Below are 21215 nucleotides of genomic sequence, written 5' to 3' on the forward strand. Positions count from 1 at the left end.
TAGGTGACCCACAATGCTGTTGTTGTTTTTTTTGTGCTGGCTGTCTCTTTTGGATTTCAAAATCTAAAAGGTCTTTTGAAGTCCCATTTCCATCATGAATATAGTTGCGCAACTGGTCAACATTTTGACTTCTGCCGAAAGTAGAAAAAAAAAGGCAGATCAGGTTTTACACTTTGATCCGCTAAAGAGAATTTAATTTGACTTTTGTCTTCAATTTGCTCAAAATAGAAACAAAGACTTTTTGATCCTTTAATAGCATACTTTTTTATTTTCAAAATACACTCTGCGTAATTTATGCAAATATGTGTAAACCATTTTTTAAACAAGATGTCAAAAATTGTTAAAATCAGGTTTATTATTTATGTTGAATATAGAGGTTAATGGATCCAATCTCACTACTTGTTTGTAAAATATTTCGGTTGTTCCTTCAGTTTCTGAAGATAATTACATCCTAGCCTAAACCTCCCACAGTACGACAGGGGATGACAGCAGGCAGGCATTGAACCCATGAATTCATGACATCAGTCCAATGTGTATACCACACGACCATCTATGGTCTTTAACAAGCTTTCACTTTTGGGCTTAAAAATGAATTATATATTTAGTATTCATACATATAAAACCCTTCTGAGAAAGCAAGATGTAAAAGACATTTGGTATCATTCAATAGTTGGATGGATGCTACGACATTCACAATTTCTGATGATTACACAGGAAGTGAACTGAGATCCTCATTTGTATCCAACAAAGCCGGTTAAAAAATTAAGGATAATAATCTGAGTGAATGGGAGAGTTAATGTTGGCAACATAATGTGTGTGTGCAGGGACGGATCTAACAATTGCGGGGCCCTATGCGAAACTGATTGCGCGGGGCCTAGTCTGGGTTGTGATAAGGATAATACGTAAAAATTAAAATTTTGTATTAGAAAAAAAATTGACTTTGAATTTTATTCAATCTTTACTAAGTACAAAATTGCGATCAAATCAACTTTACTTTAAAAGTAAATTAAGTATTGGAACTTCCAATAAAGGTGAAAATTCGCCTGATTATTACATTTTATTACATGAAAGCGTAGGATTGGCATTTTTCCCAAGGAATGACACCCACAAAAGACCGTCCCTGTGTGTGTGACTAACTTGCTAGTACATGATTGTGTTATTTTGTAAAAAGTTCAAGAATTTATCAATAAAAACAAACGTCAACCAGAACTGGAAAACAAAAAATTCCCCACTGGACCAACAGGCATAAAAAGGGAAAATTTGAAAAACTTATAAGGTACTGTTTCATTTATTGTCTCTTACCATAATTGAAACTGGTTAATAAATATTGAATAGTGAAACTTAATTCTTGGCATGGTGGCAAACAAAAAAATAACAGGAGTCATTGTGAACTGATTTATAATATAGAATCTTTCCATTTCCAATCTAATGAATTTACTTATACTGTCACATTCTGCTACTTATTGTAGTCTAATTACTCTCTAATCATAACTCTCTCTCATGTCCTAACTGATAGGGAAGGGTAAATCAGAGATTAATTCTGCAATAAATATTGTAATCCACAAAAATAAACAGAAATAAGTTGCATTCTATGACAATCCCAAAGCTGAATTCAAAGGCCTAGTCCAAATGGAGACAACTCCTCTGATATTCCTTAGAAGTGAAAGTAGCCACATTCTAACTAGATTAAAATAAACCATCATGGACATTACATTTTTATTGGTTGAATTAGCCACACTACATCCTCAGAAACTGATGAAACTCGACTGTATCAAAATAACAATGGAGACTTATAAATTACAGATGTTCCTTCAAAGATGATCATTAAGTATTTGTATCATGTGTCAATCTATTCACACATGTTAATTATAGACTTCAACTCTAGAAAGTCATTGGTTTTTAGGTTCTAATGAGACTTTGAAAAAAAAGAGCTCTAATTTTTTGAGTTGAGCAGTTCCTCAATAAAAGATGCATAAGCTAATATTGGTCTGGATTTGCACAAATTTCTTCTAATCAACATGGATCCATTTTTCTTATTGCAATGAAATGAAAATTGTGGCACTTAAGATAAACTTATTGCATTAAAAAATCTGGCCATAGATAATTAAATATCACAGCCTTGTCCAACACAAATGCATTTGGAACACAGAGACAATTTTTATTAAGAACATTTTCAACATTACACCAAAAACACAGTCATAATTTAATTTAGACCATTTGTAACCTTACACCAACATAGTCTCATAATATAATTTAGACCATTTGTAACCTTACACCAACATAGTCTCATAATATAATTTAGACCATTTGTAACCTTACACCAACATAGTCTCATAATATAATTTAGACCATTTGTAACCTTACCCCAACATAGTCTCATAATATAATACACACAAAAAATAATTTTTAATAAAACAAAATATGAGATCATTTACTGTGGAGACTTAAAAAGAATCAAGTTTTTTGTTTTTTTTTAAACTTTAATTGAAGAGAATCAAAAGAGATTTTACAAATAGACGGAAAATGCAAAATGGCTTCAGAACTGTTTGACATTCCAAAGGCAAGGGTAAAGCTGCTGTAACGCTATTAACACCTTGGACAACCAAGTTTCACTTGGCTAAATGAATCAGTAGGGAAGGGCGACGCATGATATTTTCCCAACCTACTGTAAACAATCTGTGGGAGTACATTGTGCTAAAAGCAAAGGATAAAGTTTTCCCAAAGCCTACATTAGCAAAGTTGTGATCCAAAATAAAAATACAATTGGATGTAAATCCAGAGTTGTGTAAAAGATTTTGTGTAAAACATGACGGATTACGTGTTTTAATTCTCATTAGATCATTTTGAAAATAAAACGTTTCAGTTGGCTATGAAAGACAAAGATACCTTTGGGTATACAAGTGCTAGTGCATATTGGTCATCTTGTTGGATGGAGTATGTACAATGGTTGAGTGTACTTGTATACACCACTTTAAACATGTGAAATATATATGGTTGAAAATAACATTTGATAGAAAGCAAAACTTTTTGCAATAAATTTTCAATTCATTTCTAGAATATTTTAATCTTGTGAGATACAGGAGCAGACCAAATCTTGCGGATTCAAGTGGAGTTTTTAGTGGTTTTTACTACAGCACAGAGTAAAGTATAACAGATCATCATGTTGACCACATAATATGTTTATGAACATTTGAACAAAATTCCAAACATATTTTATCTCTGCTCTTGGTAGACAAGTTTGATGTTTACTTTTTGTAGGAGTTGGCTAATACTTGTAGAGCTCCGCAATCAATATTCATATAAAACTCTACTTATAATTCATGTTAGAATGGAACCATTTTTTTCAAATGCTTCTATTTCCATTCTGAGTGTTGTTTAGACACTGGCATCATGAAATCCCTCTCAAAATAAATCTTTCTGGAGAGCATGCAGACCAGTGTGCTGTTATCTCTGATCTAGATACTTGAGCCAGTTTCAGTTCAGAGACTAGAGAGTGACAGACTCGGCTGATCTAATGGCCAAGTCCCTCCAATGTTTCAACTGGGAGAGACGAGGAAGAAATGAAAGGTAAAATTTTTTCTCTGTGCTTCTCATATGCTATTTCCATGTCTTCCAAAGAGCTGTTGGCATCTATAACCTGTAAACATAACACTGATTAATTTAAAGCCTTTAAAATTTTTATGACAAAATAATTGAAGAGAATTACAGAGATTACCTATACCTAATGAAATAAAAAAAAAAATTATAACTTTTGTATAGCGCTACTTTCGTGCTATGCTTATAGCTTGCTCTGAGAGCTATGGTCCAATCTGGGAGAAGGTTTTCCATGCTGCCTTTAGGCGCTCAGTAAACACAACTCTGCTTGAGTCGGATGTCAAACCTGGAGCCCCTTTCATAGGTAGCCAGGCCAAGCCAAGTTCAAGCGCACTTAGCCTCTTGACCACACTTCCCACAGAGTGCTTAATATTATCAATTAAATAGTTCACCACGGAAGACTTGTTTGCTAAGTTTTATTACTTTAGATAAGAAAATATCTACAGAGACTATACTCTCTGGTGACCTAAATCTAAACTTTTGTTTTAAATCTTGATGCATACTCTCCAACACATGTATGATTGGCCTTCTTTAAATTTGGAGGGAATTCAAATAATATCAAGGAGTCATTTGGAGAATAAAATTGTACTTATATCAAATGTATTTTCTGTGGGCACAAACTGTTAGTAACTAGATCATTACTTGCCAATACAGTGTTCTATTATTAGAATCTATGTCAAATAATCTAATTCTAATAAATATACATGATAAGAAGATCCATAAAATTAAAGAATTAAAAAATCATGAGAAAAAATGATATTTACTTTATAAATTATTGTTGGTTTTTTTTAAGTCTACTGTCACAGCTCATTGTGACATGTTAATGAGTTATAATCAAGCTCTGAAAACCAAGCCGAGAGCAGGAGAAAAAAACTCTAAATTTCTGGGGAGGACGAGGAAGTTTTTGGTAGTCATTTTCTTAAGTTCAAGAGAGAGAGAGAGAGAATGTATTTTACGATTCAATGTGTTTGCTGGACTTAGCATTTTTTCACTATTTGCATATTGTTCATGATATGCATGTTGTAATTATGTGCAACTTTGTTACTAGCAACTTATGGCTGGAATGACCTACATCAAGTTATTTATTTTGTGTAATAAATATTGTCTGCCGACTCAAGTGTTTCCCATGGATTTATACTCTCTTTTGTGGTCAAAGTACGATTCAAGCTTCACTGAGTTATAAGAACACAAAACTACACACGTCAAGAACCCAAGGTAACATCCAGAAATACACGATGTCATAGAAATGTTACATTAATTGGTAACCAGTAGGTTACATCTACATCATTTTGATTTCACCAAGATGTTGATTTGAGATTGAATTTAAAATCTGAAACTGTCAGTACTTAACTCTTTCTCTCCGTAATTATTTACCACATACTGGTGAAATCAACGTTGGTATCGTCTGTTAGGAGAGAAAGAGTTAATAGAACATTGTTTCCTTGTTATTGACTTACCAAAACTTCTACATCTTTTGTGGTTCCAATTTTCTTATGGATAAACCAATCTTCATGAAGCTGGTGGAGATCCTTCAAGTATTCCTAAACACAATGATATGGAGATAATTTTAGTGACAAAGTTTCTTCTAAAAATAAATTTTTGTGTTTTAAATAACAGACCAAATTAAGTTCGACCCATTCATAAAAAGGAGGAATGATTTGTTGCAGCATAAAATAATCTTGTGAACATTCATGTCATTACATAGGCCCTGTTTCTAATGCTACTGCGATTACTCAGATCAGCACAAGGCTATGAATAATGAATAAAATAATCTTTTGTTTAACAATTTAGACTAAATAATTTAATCTAAAAGAAACTCATGTTTCAATTATTGTGAAGCCTAAAAGTAACTCATGTTTCAATTATTTGTAAGCCTTAAATAATTCATGTTTCAATTATTTATAAGCCTAAAATAACTCATGTTTCAATTATTTGTAAGCCTAAAAGAAACTCATGTTTCACCCATACAGACTGTGTTTTGTTTGTTTTACATGTTTCAAATGGCAGAGGATGGCCAGAGGCAGTGTTTAAGCCTGGGAGCTTTCAGGGAGAGTCCAGAGTGCATACCACATTACCAGCAAGCCCAGCCACTCTCTGTGTTATGATCACCCATACATATTGTTGTAAACCTGGTGGTGACACAGATGGGGGTAGTGCTGTGTGTTTTTAGCCTACCCAAATCGCCACAGTCCAGCGCAGGACAAGCGGTCAACTGTGACCAGTGACAGTACACGCCAGTTCGGTACGCACACAAGTCACAGCGAAAGTGATCAAATGGAGTGGTCAAGAAGGTTCGAGGCCAGTAGAGACACTATATAGGAGCGAGTGTGTCAGAATCACTTCACTTCAGGTTACTTTGCAATGTGACCAGTACGAGGCGAGAACCAGCACGGTGTGTGAAGTCAGGCGGAGCAAGACTAGGTTTTTGTAAAGACAGTGTTAATGTTGTTGCCAATTGCGATGTATTTGAAATTAAACTGACTGATACTTTGGAGCCCTGAGTTGTAAGGTTCGTTAAGTTCGTTGTGTCATGTGGTGCAGTTTGAAGAGAGCCTGGATAGTAGGAGAGACGTAACAATATAGTAAAATGAACAATATAGCAATGGATTTACATGAACTCTATAGATGAGGCAGCTTTACACTTCGTACACATATTTCTCACATTTTTAAGTAAAAATTAAAACATCTAAAATATTAAAAAATTCTTGAACACAGAAACAATTTCTTTGTTGGTAGATAAGATTGAATAGACAGATTTTAGAGTTTTATTTGGAAACAAAAAATTACTTACTAATGGAATTCCCATTTCTTCTTCACGATGCCGTTGTTTAATCCTTGAGAAGAGAACTTCAGGATCAGTTCTCAGATACACTGGTGATAGAGAATATAAACAATTGATAATCCAATAGAGATTTAAATGAGTGCGAGTCCAATAAAAAAATATGTCAACATACAATATTTTAAAGAAAAATTAAATTACCTTAAAGTTTAATTGAAACTCTAAAGATCAATAAACTTTCTGTTCTACTAGCAAGTAATTTGCCTTTTTTTGTATTTCCCTACCACTTAACCCTTAAAGTGCTGAGCTGTTTAACAATGAGTGCATAAACAATGGAAGCTAAACTACCACACGGGCCTTAAGGGTTAATGAAAGTAAACTTTTTTTTGGTCAAATTTTGTCAGAGAACAGAAGCAAAACTTTTTAGCGGAATGTCTCAACAACTGAACTCTAGATTCGTCAGTTAGGTTTTCAAATTTAAAATTGTTTTCACAAAAGACAGATAAAATTCAGTACATGTGTATAGAGATAACAGTAGAATAAGAAGTAAAAGACTTTTAATTAAAAGAAATGTACATGATTCAATCTTGGTCAGTTAATTTTCACCTTGGGTTTAAGTAAAATTTACTAAGAAAGTCAGAGGCAATTAGCAGTTGTGCTGCAATTAAGTGGTAAAGTTCTACCTTACACATCCTCAAAGATGTGGCCTTCACATTTTAGTTTTTTCTGGGTTTTTTTTTAAACTTTCTATGTAGAGGGAAGGGGGAGGGTGCATTAAATAAAGCAAAAAGAAGGCATTGATAAATAGATTACCAAATAGATCAACTTTCACATTTTGTGTCTGGATAATCCAATTGAACCATTCAGTTAGAACAATGAAGTCTATGTCAGCCATCTTGCCACTGCGGGAAACAGAGAAGCAATATACATCGTGATCTTCGATATAACAAACAAAAATAACATACATTGTGATCTATCAGTTCACAAAGAAATATATCTAACTATTTAAAGTTACATAATTTTCTAAAATAAATGTACATAAACAGAGATTACAAAGTACCTTTTATAAAGATTTTCCACAAAACAATATTTAGCACTATAAAGTGACCTCTCCATCAATTTCACTGGGTATTCCTAAAGTAGACAGCCAAAAAAAAAAAATTATTCAAGAAACACCCCCTGACAAACTGTTTTAAATTTATTTAAAAAATTTCAGGCACACTAAAACAAAAACAGCAGACTTATAAAATATTTTTGCTAGTAAAAATACTGACATACCAGAACTCTATATTTGAAATCTACAGGCAGCTATTAAACCTATTAAAAAAAATTAAGTACCTCAAGTTTATTTCGATACTGCTATTTTGATATTGATTTTATTTATTCGTATTTTACTCAATCTGAGATTAAACATTAAAATAAACTTCATAAAATCTTATAAATGATCATTGCTAGAAAAACATGCCCAATTAGGGCAACTGTTTGCGAAAAACATTCATAGAAAAGGTAAAAAGACTTTAGAAATAAAAAAAAAACACCTTCTGAGTTAGCATCTTGTGATTTTACCATCACAACAGAGATACACGACATTGATTACAAAGACAAACAGACACAAAAACTCTTTGTTCACCTAGCAATCAAATCATTAAATACAATTCAACTATCTGATACAAACATTTCACATGTAAGTTTTAGTCAATCTGGTGGGAATGTATATTTTGTTTTCTATAGTTATAATGTTTTGTTTGGTGTAATAGGAAGGATTAATAATTTATCTCAAGATTATTTTTAAAGTATTATTATTATTATTAAAGCCCTAGACCAAATAGCTCAGTACTTCTGAACAACCAAATTGGAGAAAGTTTTAGAACATCCAAAGGAGCGTGGGAAGGATACATTCTCTCCCAGCTCTTTTCAACTTACTTTTGGAGCTTATTATAAAATCTAAAAGGATTTATTCCTAGCTAGACTATACATTTTTTACAATATTACAGTCCAATTCATTTTACCCCATCTCTACATTGTATGTGTATAAATGCTATGACAAAATGGTCGGCCTAGTTTCTCTCAATTAGCTTCCACGTTATTTAAAGCAACAAAATGTAACAACCTAAGAAAAACAAATGTAAAGATATATTACCTTCATTAGATAAGATAAATTTTAATGGTCCAATCAAATGGAAATTCAGTTTGATTACAAGTGATAATAATTATAATTTTAAAAAAAAAAGGAGCCACTGCTTTTATAGGAGAAAAATTAATATCTAACTTCAGTTTATTTGTATTTAAACCTCATGCTATATCCTACTTAATAGTATACAAGAGAAACTGGCCCATTGCCCACTAAGTAGGGCCTAGACTATAGCATGAAGAATGCACTTTACAAAATGCAATGTTAAATATGTGGCTATAGTGAATTGATTCCATTTGATTTCAACAAGGTTGACAATATTAAGTTTTGTTGTGTGTCTGTAAGTTTTTCTTGTTTAAGAAATTATATGCTTTTTGGCTATGATGCTTTTTTTATTTGAACTATTGATAACATTCACTTCAAGTTCTCCACACTCTTGGCTCTTTTTCTTACTGATTCTTAGCACTCTTGTATAGTCATCTATTGTAAAGTCATCTATTGTAAAGTCATCTATTGTATAGTCATCTATTGTAAAGGGTGTGGCATTGCAAGAAAAGTTTCTATTGGACTGATGATTAGTAAGATATAAAATTTCATGGAACATTAATATATTTACTGCTGCTGTTAAACATTTTCTCCTTAGCCGAATAGCTGACAATAAAACTAATGCTAAAGCGCTTTCAGTGTAGTGACCATACCTGAACTTTGGTGTGTGCCTGGAGCATTGTAAGTTGTACATAGGTCTGTAGAGTCATGCCCCATCGATGTGGGTCCTTATACATCAGTTCCTGTAGACAGAGTTATATAAAGTTAGGTTTAAATAAACAATTACCGGTACTCTAAGTCTAGCTAAGACACATATAAATAATGAAATATGCACATCACTTGTCTGCCAAACGTGTGCTTTTTTAATTGTTCATCCAAAACTGAGGGTAGAATTACAATGTAGCCTGGCAGTTATTAAAATTTCATGTTTTTCTTGGACTAATTTAAAGCTTATTAAAATGAAAGAATACATTTAGTCTTGTTCTTCACTTTTATCACATGTCTCTAGTCATGCATGTAAATGAGTGGCTTAAACTCTGCTAAGTCAGTTTTCCTGGCTAATTCAGGCAACCCATCCATGCTCTAAAGCACTAGGGAAAAAGGAGCACTTGTATGAATTTGTCCTAGCATATGAAATAAGAAATGTGCCTATATCTTTGTGTCTTTCTGAGTTTTATTAGGTTTTTTTTTCTATTTGTAAATTATTGTTCGGTGTTTTATGTATTATTGCTACTGGGATACTATACTTTTTATTCTTCTATCTTGAAGTGTCTGTAAATTTATTGATTTTACTTAAGGTGTTACTCTTAATCAAATGTGTTATAAATCTCACTGCTCTCTTTTGTGTTTGTTCTAGTTTAGTCTATTAAAGATATTTAATAATTTCATCACAATAATTAACTCAGATTCTAAGGTCTAGAAGGTCTAGTCTAAGACTTATCTTCTAAATTTACCATCTAACAATAAGTCCTTATACAAAAATGACTTCAATCTTCTATTCTGTATCTAATGTGCAGTGAATGTTGTCTTACCAAAGCATTATGTCCATCAATATTCCTCCATTTGTCTACAGGCTCAGCCAGGATCTGAAAGTAAAAAGAATATTTATTGTTTCCTACATATAAAGCCAGAATTGCAAAGTCCACAGCAGCACTTGCAAAACTGAAAACAATCTGGAAAGACAAAGGCATAACCCTCCATACTAAAATTGGAGTGATGCACTCCTTGGTAATGGCCACATTCTTATGATATGTGTTAAGTATGTCCTGAAGAATTAAGGCAACTATTGTCGTAGTTGGGCCGAACACTTTTAATCATCAACACAGGACGCCATCTTAGGCAGGAAGAACATGTTCACAACAAAAGACGCATAACTCACAAAGACCAAGGGCTATAACTTACATATCAAATATTAACAATATGCTTCCAAATCTTGGACACTGACTGCAGAGCTAGAGAGGAAGATCCTATCAATGAAATTGAGATGCTACAGAAAGATTCCAAGTATAACATGCAAAGACCGCATTACAAATAAAGATATTAGAAACAGGATTACATTTGCAATTGAGCCCCATGATGACCTGCTTAAATACTGTAAAAAAAAAATAAAAAAAAACTAATAAAAAATATTCTTTCAGGGAACAGTACCAAGAAAGAGAAAAAGATGCAGACAGACAACATAAAAGAATGGACGGGCCTGTCGTTGAAAGAGATTCTACCCAAGCCAAAAGACAGAGAGGAATGGAGAAAGATGGTCAACAGATCTTGTCTGGTGCCCCAAGGGTTCAAAAGACTAAGTGATTGGTGAAGGTGGTGACGGGCAAAGCTATTTCAGTTTTTGCCACAGAGCCATGTATCACTCAAAAGCATAGATGGGAAAAACATTACCAACTAATGCAGTTGCTGTGAGCTCTCTTGAAACTTGTATCACTTACATATATAATTCAGTTTTACTGCCACCATTGATGATTTAACAAATCCTCAAATAACTTTAACAAATAACTTAGTGGCTTGGCACTATGTTACCAGGCCAAAGCAATCAAGTGTGAAACCTAGATTTTATTTATTTGTTTTTTTAAATAGAAAACAATGAAAGGGGGATGATGGGCAATGAGCTCTATGCATAGTTATTGTCAAGGGTAGCTGGCTGTGTTTGTTTGTTGGGGTGCATGCGGGGGGAGCACTGTTTAATTGCACTGCCGAATCCCACTATTTCCTAATTCTAAGGAAACCAGCTAACAATGTTGTAATCTCTCTCTCTCACCAAGGAATGTTGGTATTTTTTCTACAACTCAAAGGAAACAGGGATACTCAGTAATTCTGTTTACAACTTTCTGCCACTGTGATTTGATCTTGAAAGACTTGATTTAATTGACATTAGCTCTAACTCAGCTTCACACCCGTTATTTATTTGGTTATTCAAATAATTATTCTGTGGCTACCGTACCTCACAGTTTTTAGTTTTCTTGAAGTAGTCTAGCAGAGTTGTCTTTCCACAACCAATGTTTCCTTCAACACAGACCTGTTGATAAAATTCAAAAAAATAAATTGCTCAAACAAAAATTAAAAAAAAAAAATTAAAATGTAATATAATATAGATCTTTAATTTTTAATCTATATAGATTAGACATCTAAATAGATCTAGAACTGTGATTAAATCTATATTTCCATAATTACTAGCATTACACACCAGCTAAGCTAGATTGTCACAACACACACGATGTCATAATGTGTTGTGATGCCGGGGATTTTACTTGAATTAAAATAGTTGAATAAATGACGATCTAGAATGCACAATAAAAGATTCTTTGTTAAAACACAACTCTGGAACTTTATTTAAATATAAAACGTAAGTACAGCTTATGTACAAGTTACAGATCAACAGCATAAAAAAATATTACAAAGGCTTTAAATCAGAGCACTTAGAAACGTGACTATCTACTATGGAATTATTTCATCGACTGGCCTTCTTTTTCCCTCCTCAATTCTCTGGCGCTAACTCTTTTAAAAAAATGTCTTTATTTATTTTCAAATCAACCAATAGATTTGCAACATCATAATTACGTCTTGGGTAAAACCTGAGGTGCTGTCAAGGGTCTAGATTTGTGGGGTAATTCCTGAGGCTCAGTCAAGGGTTTATATTTCTATTTACACATAAGCTTTTTGAATGTGAAATATACAAATAAATTTATAATTGCATCTGTGACACCCTAACATACATTTTAGCCCGTGAATTATTGTATCTGTTACAATGAAATGAAATAGCCTGCTCTCTTTCCTTCTCTCTCTCTCTCACTCTCTCTGGAACCCCCTTGCTGTTTTTTTTTTCAACGAGCATATCACAATGTCTCTGATGCAGACTTCTGATTTGATTTGAAAATGATCCACTTTAGTTTGAGTTTTGAGTTTAGGCACATCAGCACAATTTAGGCCATGTCGTGCCCGAGATCCACTTTATAACCCCTCTCAAAATACACACATGCTTTCGTTGGCAATATCACTTTTACCTTCCTCTCTCCCACCCCACTGCCCTTAACAGAAAAAAAGTTAGTCCTACATACAATCTTTGACTTCTCTTCAGCTTCTCAATTCAATATCAAAATAGTTAATACTCCATGTTGCTTTTCAACCGCACCATTCCACACACTTTCACACTTTTCAGCCCTTTTTTATTACAATGACAGCCCCTAGCAAATTTAGATTCAAGTAACACAGCCCCTAGCTTTGTTCTTTTTTAGCTTTCTCTAATTGATTAGCCCCTTGCCACACACTTTTCAGCTTTTGAATTCTAGATATAGCACCTTTGGTTAGTTTTATCTTTTTTTTTCTGTTTTGCATCCTTTAATCAAAGGCCAGATAAGGCAAGCAATATATGCTTTAGACCATCAGTTTCAGGCCTAGAGGGTAAGAGATGTATTTTCCAAAGGCCCCCATCGAATTCCCCCTTCCTGTTCCCCACACTACATTTATTTTGGCATTGTGTCCTCTAAAAAAAAGAAAATATCAATTAGACTTTATTAATTGTAATTGATAAAATGTGCTTTATCTTTTTGGTGCTGTTTTATTAATTGTAATCAATAAAATGTGCTTTATCTTTTTGGTGCTGTTTTATTAATTGTAATCAATACAATGTGCTTTATCTTTTTGATGCTGTTTTATTAATTGTAATCGATAAAATGTGCTTTTTCTTTTTGGTGCTGTTTTATTAATTGTAATCAATAAAATGTGCTTTATCTTTTTGGTGCTGTTTTATTAATTGTAATCAATAAAATGTGCTTTATCTTTTTGATGCTGTTTTATTAATTGTAATCGATAAAATGTGCTTTATCTTTTTGATGCTGTTTTATTAATTGTAATCGATAAAATGTGATTTATCTTTTTTGATGCTGTTAGGCTGCTTTATTAATTGTAATCGATAAAATGTGCTTTATCTTTTTGATGCTGTTAGGCTGCTTTATTAATTGTAATCGATAAAATGTGATTTATCTTTTTGATGCTGTTAGGCTGCTTTATTAATTGTAATCGATAAAATGTGATTTATCTTTTTGGTGCTGTTAGGCTAAGTCTTGTATTTTAGTTAGATTGTGTCTAAAAAACAGACGAGGAAATGATGTTTAAGGAAAATTAAGTCGACTAAATGAAAAAGAAAGAAAATAAGCTTTAAAAATAGAGGAAATCTCATTTTTGTGTTACATCTATAAACACTTTATATAAGGACTGTGGCATTTTGAGGAAATACTGTAAATAAAATACTAAGGTTTAATAGAAAGCTTGCTGTTTTTCACAAATTGCATTTAGATCACAAGTCTGTCGAAATTTGCATCTTAGTGAGCACCAAAGAGGTAAAAGGAACCTGTTCACGAAATTTCATGTGAATATGTTTGATAGTGAAAGAGATCTCCTATGGTATTTGGTAAATAAATAAATAAATAAATAAATATATATTAGATAGACTTAAATCCAATTTCTGTATAGACCAAATTTAAAAAAAAAAAAAAATTATATAGGCCTATAAATTATAAATAAACATAAATTATAAATAGAACTACATAACTTATAAGACTTATAAGACTAATTAGATTATAACCAGATTCATTGTTATTATAAGTTATAAAATCTACTGACAGACTAAGTCTAAGTTATAGAATTTATAATTATAATTAATTATTAAATAAGTTGTGTAGATTCAGGCTACTAGTTATTAAATTACTGAGATTAAGTCTTAGATATAATCTAATATAAGTAATATATAATTATAATATAGATCTAGTAATATTATCTGTTCAACACTCTAACTCATTATAATTATAGTTTTAAAAAAAAATAAGTTTAAGTTTAAGACTAAGTCTAGAGTCTAGTCAAAATAAATATTAAGTCTAACTAAAGACGTAAAGTCTAATGTAAAGTCTATAGATGTCTATAGGTCTATATATTTACCACAAATTTATGTTTTGTATTGGAAAGTCGTTCTTTTAATTCATCAATTAGAATTTCACTTTGGCAAGAATCTAGATGTTGTGATGATGCCATTGGGTCAATGAGTGACATTGATTTTGATGGCGATTGAGACTTTGTTTTACTTGAATTTGAATATAAATTCGCAGATGTAGAAAGTGTCCTTTTATAAATGAAAGTGAATGGTTTTTCAAAAAAGAATGCCTCTTGTATTGAAGTTAGAATAGATCTAGGTCTAAATGCTGACTTAACAAACAGCAGACAAGACTTCATAATGTGCGCATGGCTTACGTAGTTTTATTTTCAGTAAATAGAAATAAATAGTAAATAGTGACCTAGAGTCTATATATAGATCTATTTTCCGCGAAGCAATTCCATGATTAGCTGCCAACTTCAGATAGTGAAAGTGATATTAAAGGTGAATGTTTTATTCCAAAAGTTAGGACGAATTCTTAGAGATCCAAGTACTATTTCTTTCCTGGTGCCGTTAAAACATGGAACGTTCACGTATTGCCCTAATCAACATGTAAAACCAATGACAAGTCTTTAATTTACATGTACGGCTAGATTGACACGTGGATACGAGTCACATAGTGCAGGGCCGGCCTTCGCTTAGGCGTAAGCAAACTATAATAGGCAAAATTCCCGATAAGCCAAAGCTAGTTTATATTACAACTGTACACTAGTAGAAGCACTACTTGTTACGTTCTTAATTAGATTTTGATTGATCTGGTGGTACAAAAAATGCAAAAATGGCTATATTATCTTATATATTACAGACAGGGGCGGACTGGCTATATGGGCAATCGGGCAAATGCCCGGTGGGCTGTTACCCAAATGGGCCGGTAGGGCCACCGAAGGACCACATGGATGCCACTATGGTACATATCAAATTGTTAAAGGTTTTATACTACTCTCTTCTAAAAATGGCTATAATTTGGCTGCCCAGAATGCAGGGGGAGTGCAAGTGCACCCCCTTGCACCCCCCCCCCCAGCGGGCGCCCATGGATGCACTCCCTGGTCATGGCCACATTCTTATAGGCTATGCTTGCGAATCTTGAACGCTGACTACAGATTGGAACTAGAGAGTAGGATGTTAGCCTCATTCACCAATCGTAAAACAAACAAATCCGACCATAATAGACGACGGAGTCAACAAAAAAAAAGGCTAGCTATAGCATTCATGCTCTCCCTCTTGACAACTGCAACACACTGCTAGCAGGTATACCTGATGACAAAATCGCCAAACTGCACCGAATTCTGAACAAAGTTGCATGAATTGTCCTACGGAATCCCCTGGCAATCAAATCATTAAATAAGAACAATCTGGTATAAACTTTGTCACATGTAAATTATGAGTGCGTCTGGTGTGAATGTACACTTTGGTTTCTTATAGTTATAATGTTTTTTGTTTGGTGTAATGCACAAATTGTAAGACAAATTTCCATACGGACAATAAAGATTATTATTATTATTAAAACAAGACAAGATTCTGCTACTGCTCTCTTGCCCACACTCCATTGGCTTCTTCCTGTGAAAGCAAGAATGGACTACAAGGTGGCCACACTTTGTCGTCAGTGCATCTACAATAAAGAAATGTCCTAATACCTTAGTGAACTGATCACTCCATATGTCCCGCAGAGAACACTGCGCTCGTTTATCCCTCAAAAGTTACGGTTTGCAGGCTTTTCCAGTACACGGACCAAAGGTTTGAAGCTCTCTCGGAGTCTCCCCATTGATCTCAGACAGACAGCATGCTTCACTACATTCAAGAAGAACATTAAGACCTATCCGTTCAAAACTTTTTTAGATTAGTTTGTCATTATAGCTGTCGTGAATATGTTTGTAATGTTATCACAGCGCCTTGAGCCTACATATGTTTGTCCAGGGTTCGTAACCACCTTGAAAACATGGAAAACACCTTGAATTTCATTATTAAATTCAAGACCTTGAAAAAGCATTGAATTTCGTAAAAAACTGCGAAAAAAAACATGAATTTTAAAACTGGACCTTGAGTTTTTTTCCCTCCCGATACCTGGTGTTTATTTTCGCTATTTATCACTGTAGTAACCTTCGTTTTATTCACTTACATCAAGCGAGCATTTCACCGGCATTAATTATAATTAGAGCAATTATCAGCCTAATGTTTGTAAAATGTTTTACATGTTTCGGATGTTCCTTCAGAGTTGAAGATAATTACTTCCTAGTCCAAACCTCCCGCAGGACGATGGGGGATAGGAGCGGGCAGGGTTTGAACCCTGGACCATCGATAAATCTGAACGACAGTCCAGCGCGCAAACCACACGACCAGGCTACACACCTCCGGCCCTCCCTCAGCACCTTGTAACACTAGAAAGAGAGACTTCGCGTGGAAAGTCCGTAAATCATCTAGATAAAGCTAGATCTAGTAATATAGTAGCATATCTAGAGTTTTATCTAAGTAAGATCATGGAACTATACTAATGGTTAGATCTAGTGAAGATAATTTGCACATAACCTGAACGCTCCGTGAATTTTAGTAAATGTAATTATCTCGATACATCTAAAAATTCTAATGTATAGATTACTCTAAAAATACGCTAGATTCTACATTTACTCTAAATCACTAGAATCTGGTGACGCTAATTTGCACATAGCCGTGGAAAGTCCGCGAATTTAGTGACTTAGTTCTAGAGTTTAGATTTACGGTATATTCAGTGAAGATAATTCGCACACAGCCGCAAAAAAGTCCGCGGCCGGATTTAGTGACTTAAATTAGATCTAGACTCTATTATAGAATCTAGTGAAGATATAATTACTAACCCCGTGAAGCCGTGAAAAGTCCGCGAATTTTAGTGACTTAATTAGGCTAGATCAAGAGTCTAGATCTACTGTAGATTTACTGAAAATATTTCGCACACAGCTGTTAAAAGTCTGTAAAAGTTATTTTAAAAGCCAGGTAAACTACATAGATCTAGTGGAAAAAAAAACTACAAATAGGTTTAATACGTACCCCCCTCCAAAAGCCATTATTTAGTAAGCAAATGTCAATTAAACATACCTATAGGGCCTATATTACAAGCTCTGTTTATGATGAGGATTTAAGTTCAGTTAATACAAGAATAAAACATTAAGGGGCCTACCCCAAATGTCCACCATGACTCTAGTATCTATGAGATAGGGTACACATATAGGAACTAAGAATTTAATGTACATTTCCATCACAGAGAGTAGGGCCTACACATTATGAAGGCATCTCTAAGAATGTTTCTTATTTAAAAAAAAAAAAAGGAATAGCAACCATTTGTAATGTGCTTTAATAAAAAGGTTGTTTGAGGTTTTGGGGTGACAGTCAAGTTGTTACTTGATTAAAAGATAACTTTTATTACATTTTCTGTGGACATACCACAGCTGATGACATTGTTTCTGTTCTAAGTGGGATGTTGGCAACATATTTACAATCTATCACACAAACGAACGGGACACACACACACACACACATATATAGGCCTATATATATACATGGGCGTAGCCAGGGGGGGGGTTCTTGGGGTTCAACCCCCCCCCCCCGAAATGAAATCCCCCCCCCCCGCAAGGGGGGGGGGGACGGAATTAAGTGACTGATTTTTGCTTACATTTTGTTTATTTTAGGTGAGATTTTAATACTAAATCATCACTTACCACAGCACAGCCGAAGCAATTTTGAGTTAAAAACCCTCTACCAGGGGGTTTTGAGTTTAAATCCTCATACCAGGGGGTTTTGAGATTTAAAAAAACCCTATCAGAGGGGTTTTGAGATACAAATCCCTCTACCAGGGGGCTTTGATTTTGTTTATTTTAGGTGAGATTTTAATACTAAATCATCACTTACCACAGCACAGCCGAGGCAGTTTTGAGTTAAAAACCCTCTACCAGGGGGTTTTTAGTTTAAATCCCCTTACCAGGGGGTTTTGAGATTTTAAAAACCCCTATCAGGGTGTTTTGAGATACAAATCCCTCTACCAGGGGGCTTTGAGTTTAAAACCCCCTATAGGGGGTTTTGAAATTTTAAACCCCCTACCCCTACCAGAGGTTTTTGCAGTTAAATCCCCCTCTTCTATAAAACAAAACAAAAAAATTCAAACAACAATCCCCAAATTCCAACAGCACAGTTGATTTTGATTTTAAAACCCCCTCCAAAATTTACGATAAACCCCATCTTCAATATAAAAAAAGCAAATTACACACTCAAAATTCTATGAGCGTAGCCAAAGGGGTTTTGAGTTTAACCCCCCCCCCCTCCAGTTGGGGTTTGAAGCTAAAAAGTACCTCTTCAATATAAAAAAAAAGCAAATTACACACTATAAAATCTATGAGCGTAGCCAAAGGGGTTTTGAGTTTAAATCCCCCTCCTCCAGATGGCTTTTTCTTTAAAGTTTAAAACCCCTCCAGATGGTTTTGAGTTTAAAATTCCCCTACAGAGCGTTTAGAGTTGAAAACCTCTCTCTTCAATATTATTTTAAAGCAAACTACAGTCACCAAATTCTATCATCGTAGCTAAATGGGGTTTCGAATTAAAAACAAAACAAAAAAACTCCAGAGATTTCTTAGTTTAAAACCCCTCAACAGATGATTTGATGAAATTACTTTCCTTTTCGATATAAAATCTAAAGCGAAATACAGGCATGTAATTCCAAGATCGTAGTCAAGAAAGGTTACAAATTTCTACCAGTGGCTTGGGCTCCATTAATAAAGTGTGAAAAGCCTTCTGCCGAAATTGAAAATCATTAAATGTGTCTCAACAAAGATGGCTAAGACAGATTTTAGGAGTCAGTCATAGAGATCGGGTCTAAATCAAAGAAATCATATGCCGAACTGGGAGTCGAATCCTTAGTAAGGTTGTGACAGAGCGTCGCATGAGGTTTTGCGGGACATGTTCTCACACAAAATGAATTACGCAAAATAGGGTTAGGGTTAGGAACGGCGCGCGAGGGTCGAAGTCAGTAAGAATAGCACATTAGGTTTTTGAAATAAAACTTTTTAATAGCAATATAATGCACTGTAGATACCTCAGAATATGCATTTTGTTGGCTTTCAATACCAGAAATAGTGCTCGGCGGCGGGGCTTCGCCCCGCGATTAGGGAGCGCTGCCAACTCCCCCAGACCACCTTGATAGCAAGGGCGGGGAGTCTACAAGAAACAATAAACGTCTTCCGAAAGGGTCAGAATGTAATAAAGATTAATTATGTACACACGCACACACACACACACACACACATATATATATATATATATATATATATATATATATATATATATATATATATATATATATATATAATTTTTTTCCGCGGGGGGGGGGGGGTCAGGGGGAATCCCCTCCCCCAAAACCCTCCCCGAAAAAAAATCCTGGCTACGCCCATGTATATATATATATATATATATATATATATATATATATATATATATATATATATATATATATATATATATTAGATCAAGAGTCACCTTGATATATGAAGAATATAAATACATATATATAAATATATATAATATAAATATATATATATATATATATATATATTTAAATACTTTTTTTTCAGTACTAAACACATATATTGTTCTTTTTACATATTTAGGTCATCTGTATGTAAATATATATACATATAGGCCTATATTGCTTGCTATGGTGCGATGCATACCTTGAAAATCTAAAATTCTACCTTAAAAAACCTGGAAAATAGGAAAATCATTCATGAAATTGACTATGAACCCTGGTTTGTTAACAGCGCTCTATAAATTAAATTATTTTTATAATGTCTTTCCAGTGAGCCGCACAATCTAATTCTTCTATTACAGTCCGGATAATTTCTACATAAAGACGCCAATAAATGTTTATGCACGACTTGTAGATCTACGTCTTTAGTCTATTTATGGTCTATTTATTTATTCACTTTCTTACTGAATACACAGAAACATTTGAAGTGATTGCGGGAATTCCCGATGAAGTGTGGAAGTTTTAATTTCCTACGAATGGGTATATTATATATAGCCATGGCAGATAAGGCCCTAAGCTGTTGAAGATGTGGCGCCACTTGTATAGCAATTTTTCCTTTGCTCTTTCTTCAAAATGATTGACAATTTCCAAGTAACCATTTCAGGGGGCCAATAGGTAAATCCTGTACTGGGTATAGCCCCCCCAAAAAAGTAATTAATATAAGGCTTAGACGTTTTTTTGGGATTCAGATTTCCTTACTTCCTCGAGTTGGGAAGCCAAGAAAAACAAACTCCTGCCCGAAGTTTACGGGGAAAATAATTTGAGTGCGCTTAATGTGCATTTTATCTTATCTTATAAAATACAGACGTTACTTCAAAAAAGAAGTCTGGGTGTAAATTCTAAATCTATTGGTCTAACTTATTTGACGAAATAAAGCAATAGTTCATGCATGTGTGAGAAGGGACCAAATTGCGAATACAATTTTCCCTTACGAACGGGAAGAGGATATAGTTTAAAATAGGCCTAATCGTGTTTTTATTTTTTAGGACTACAACTGAAAAAAAAAAAAGAACTTCTACTAAAGTACTTGGGCAAAAAAAGTTAGTGTCGGGGGGGGGGGCGATGCTATGTGGGCCTACCATTGAAGGATGTGAAAAAATGTGCGGTCAAAAATCATTTGTCAACTATTTCAACTGTAGTGAAGCTCGGCTATCAGCTAAAAGTAGATCTATAAGGAGTTTTCCAGAGTCCAAGA

The 21215-nt window shown here is 34.0% G+C and overlaps 1 protein-coding gene across 3 annotated transcripts; it reads right to left on the minus strand.

The window, feature by feature from the left end:
- Positions 1–238: 238 nt before the first annotated feature.
- Positions 239–20441, minus strand: LOC106079252 (thymidine kinase 2, mitochondrial-like). Of its 3 annotated transcripts, XR_008778888.1 has the most exons (10): positions 14487–14812; positions 11497–11571; positions 10082–10135; positions 9203–9292; positions 7434–7507; positions 7187–7275; positions 6386–6465; positions 5052–5135; positions 2360–3637; positions 239–2224 (listed from the first exon to the last, which is right to left on the minus strand). XR_008778888.1 is itself a non-coding variant. In XM_056035422.1 (9 exons), exons 1-9 carry the CDS (start codon positions 20214–20216, stop codon positions 3512–3514), a joined length of 684 nt encoding a protein of 227 aa, XP_055891397.1. In that variant the 5' UTR covers positions 20217–20441; the 3' UTR covers positions 239–3511. The 3 variants fall into 3 exon arrangements, 2 of the variants coding, with proteins under 2 accessions (XP_055891397.1, XP_055891396.1); XM_056035422.1 differs by lacking the exon at positions 14487–14812 and adding an exon at positions 20207–20441 and having other exon boundaries at positions 239–3637; positions 11497–11573; XM_056035421.1 differs by having other exon boundaries at positions 239–3637.
- Positions 20442–21215: the final 774 nt, after the last annotated feature.

This window comes from Biomphalaria glabrata, chromosome 7 (genome assembly GCF_947242115.1).
Source record: "Biomphalaria glabrata chromosome 7, xgBioGlab47.1, whole genome shotgun sequence".
In the NCBI taxonomy this organism is placed as follows: domain Eukaryota; kingdom Metazoa; phylum Mollusca; class Gastropoda; family Planorbidae; genus Biomphalaria; species Biomphalaria glabrata.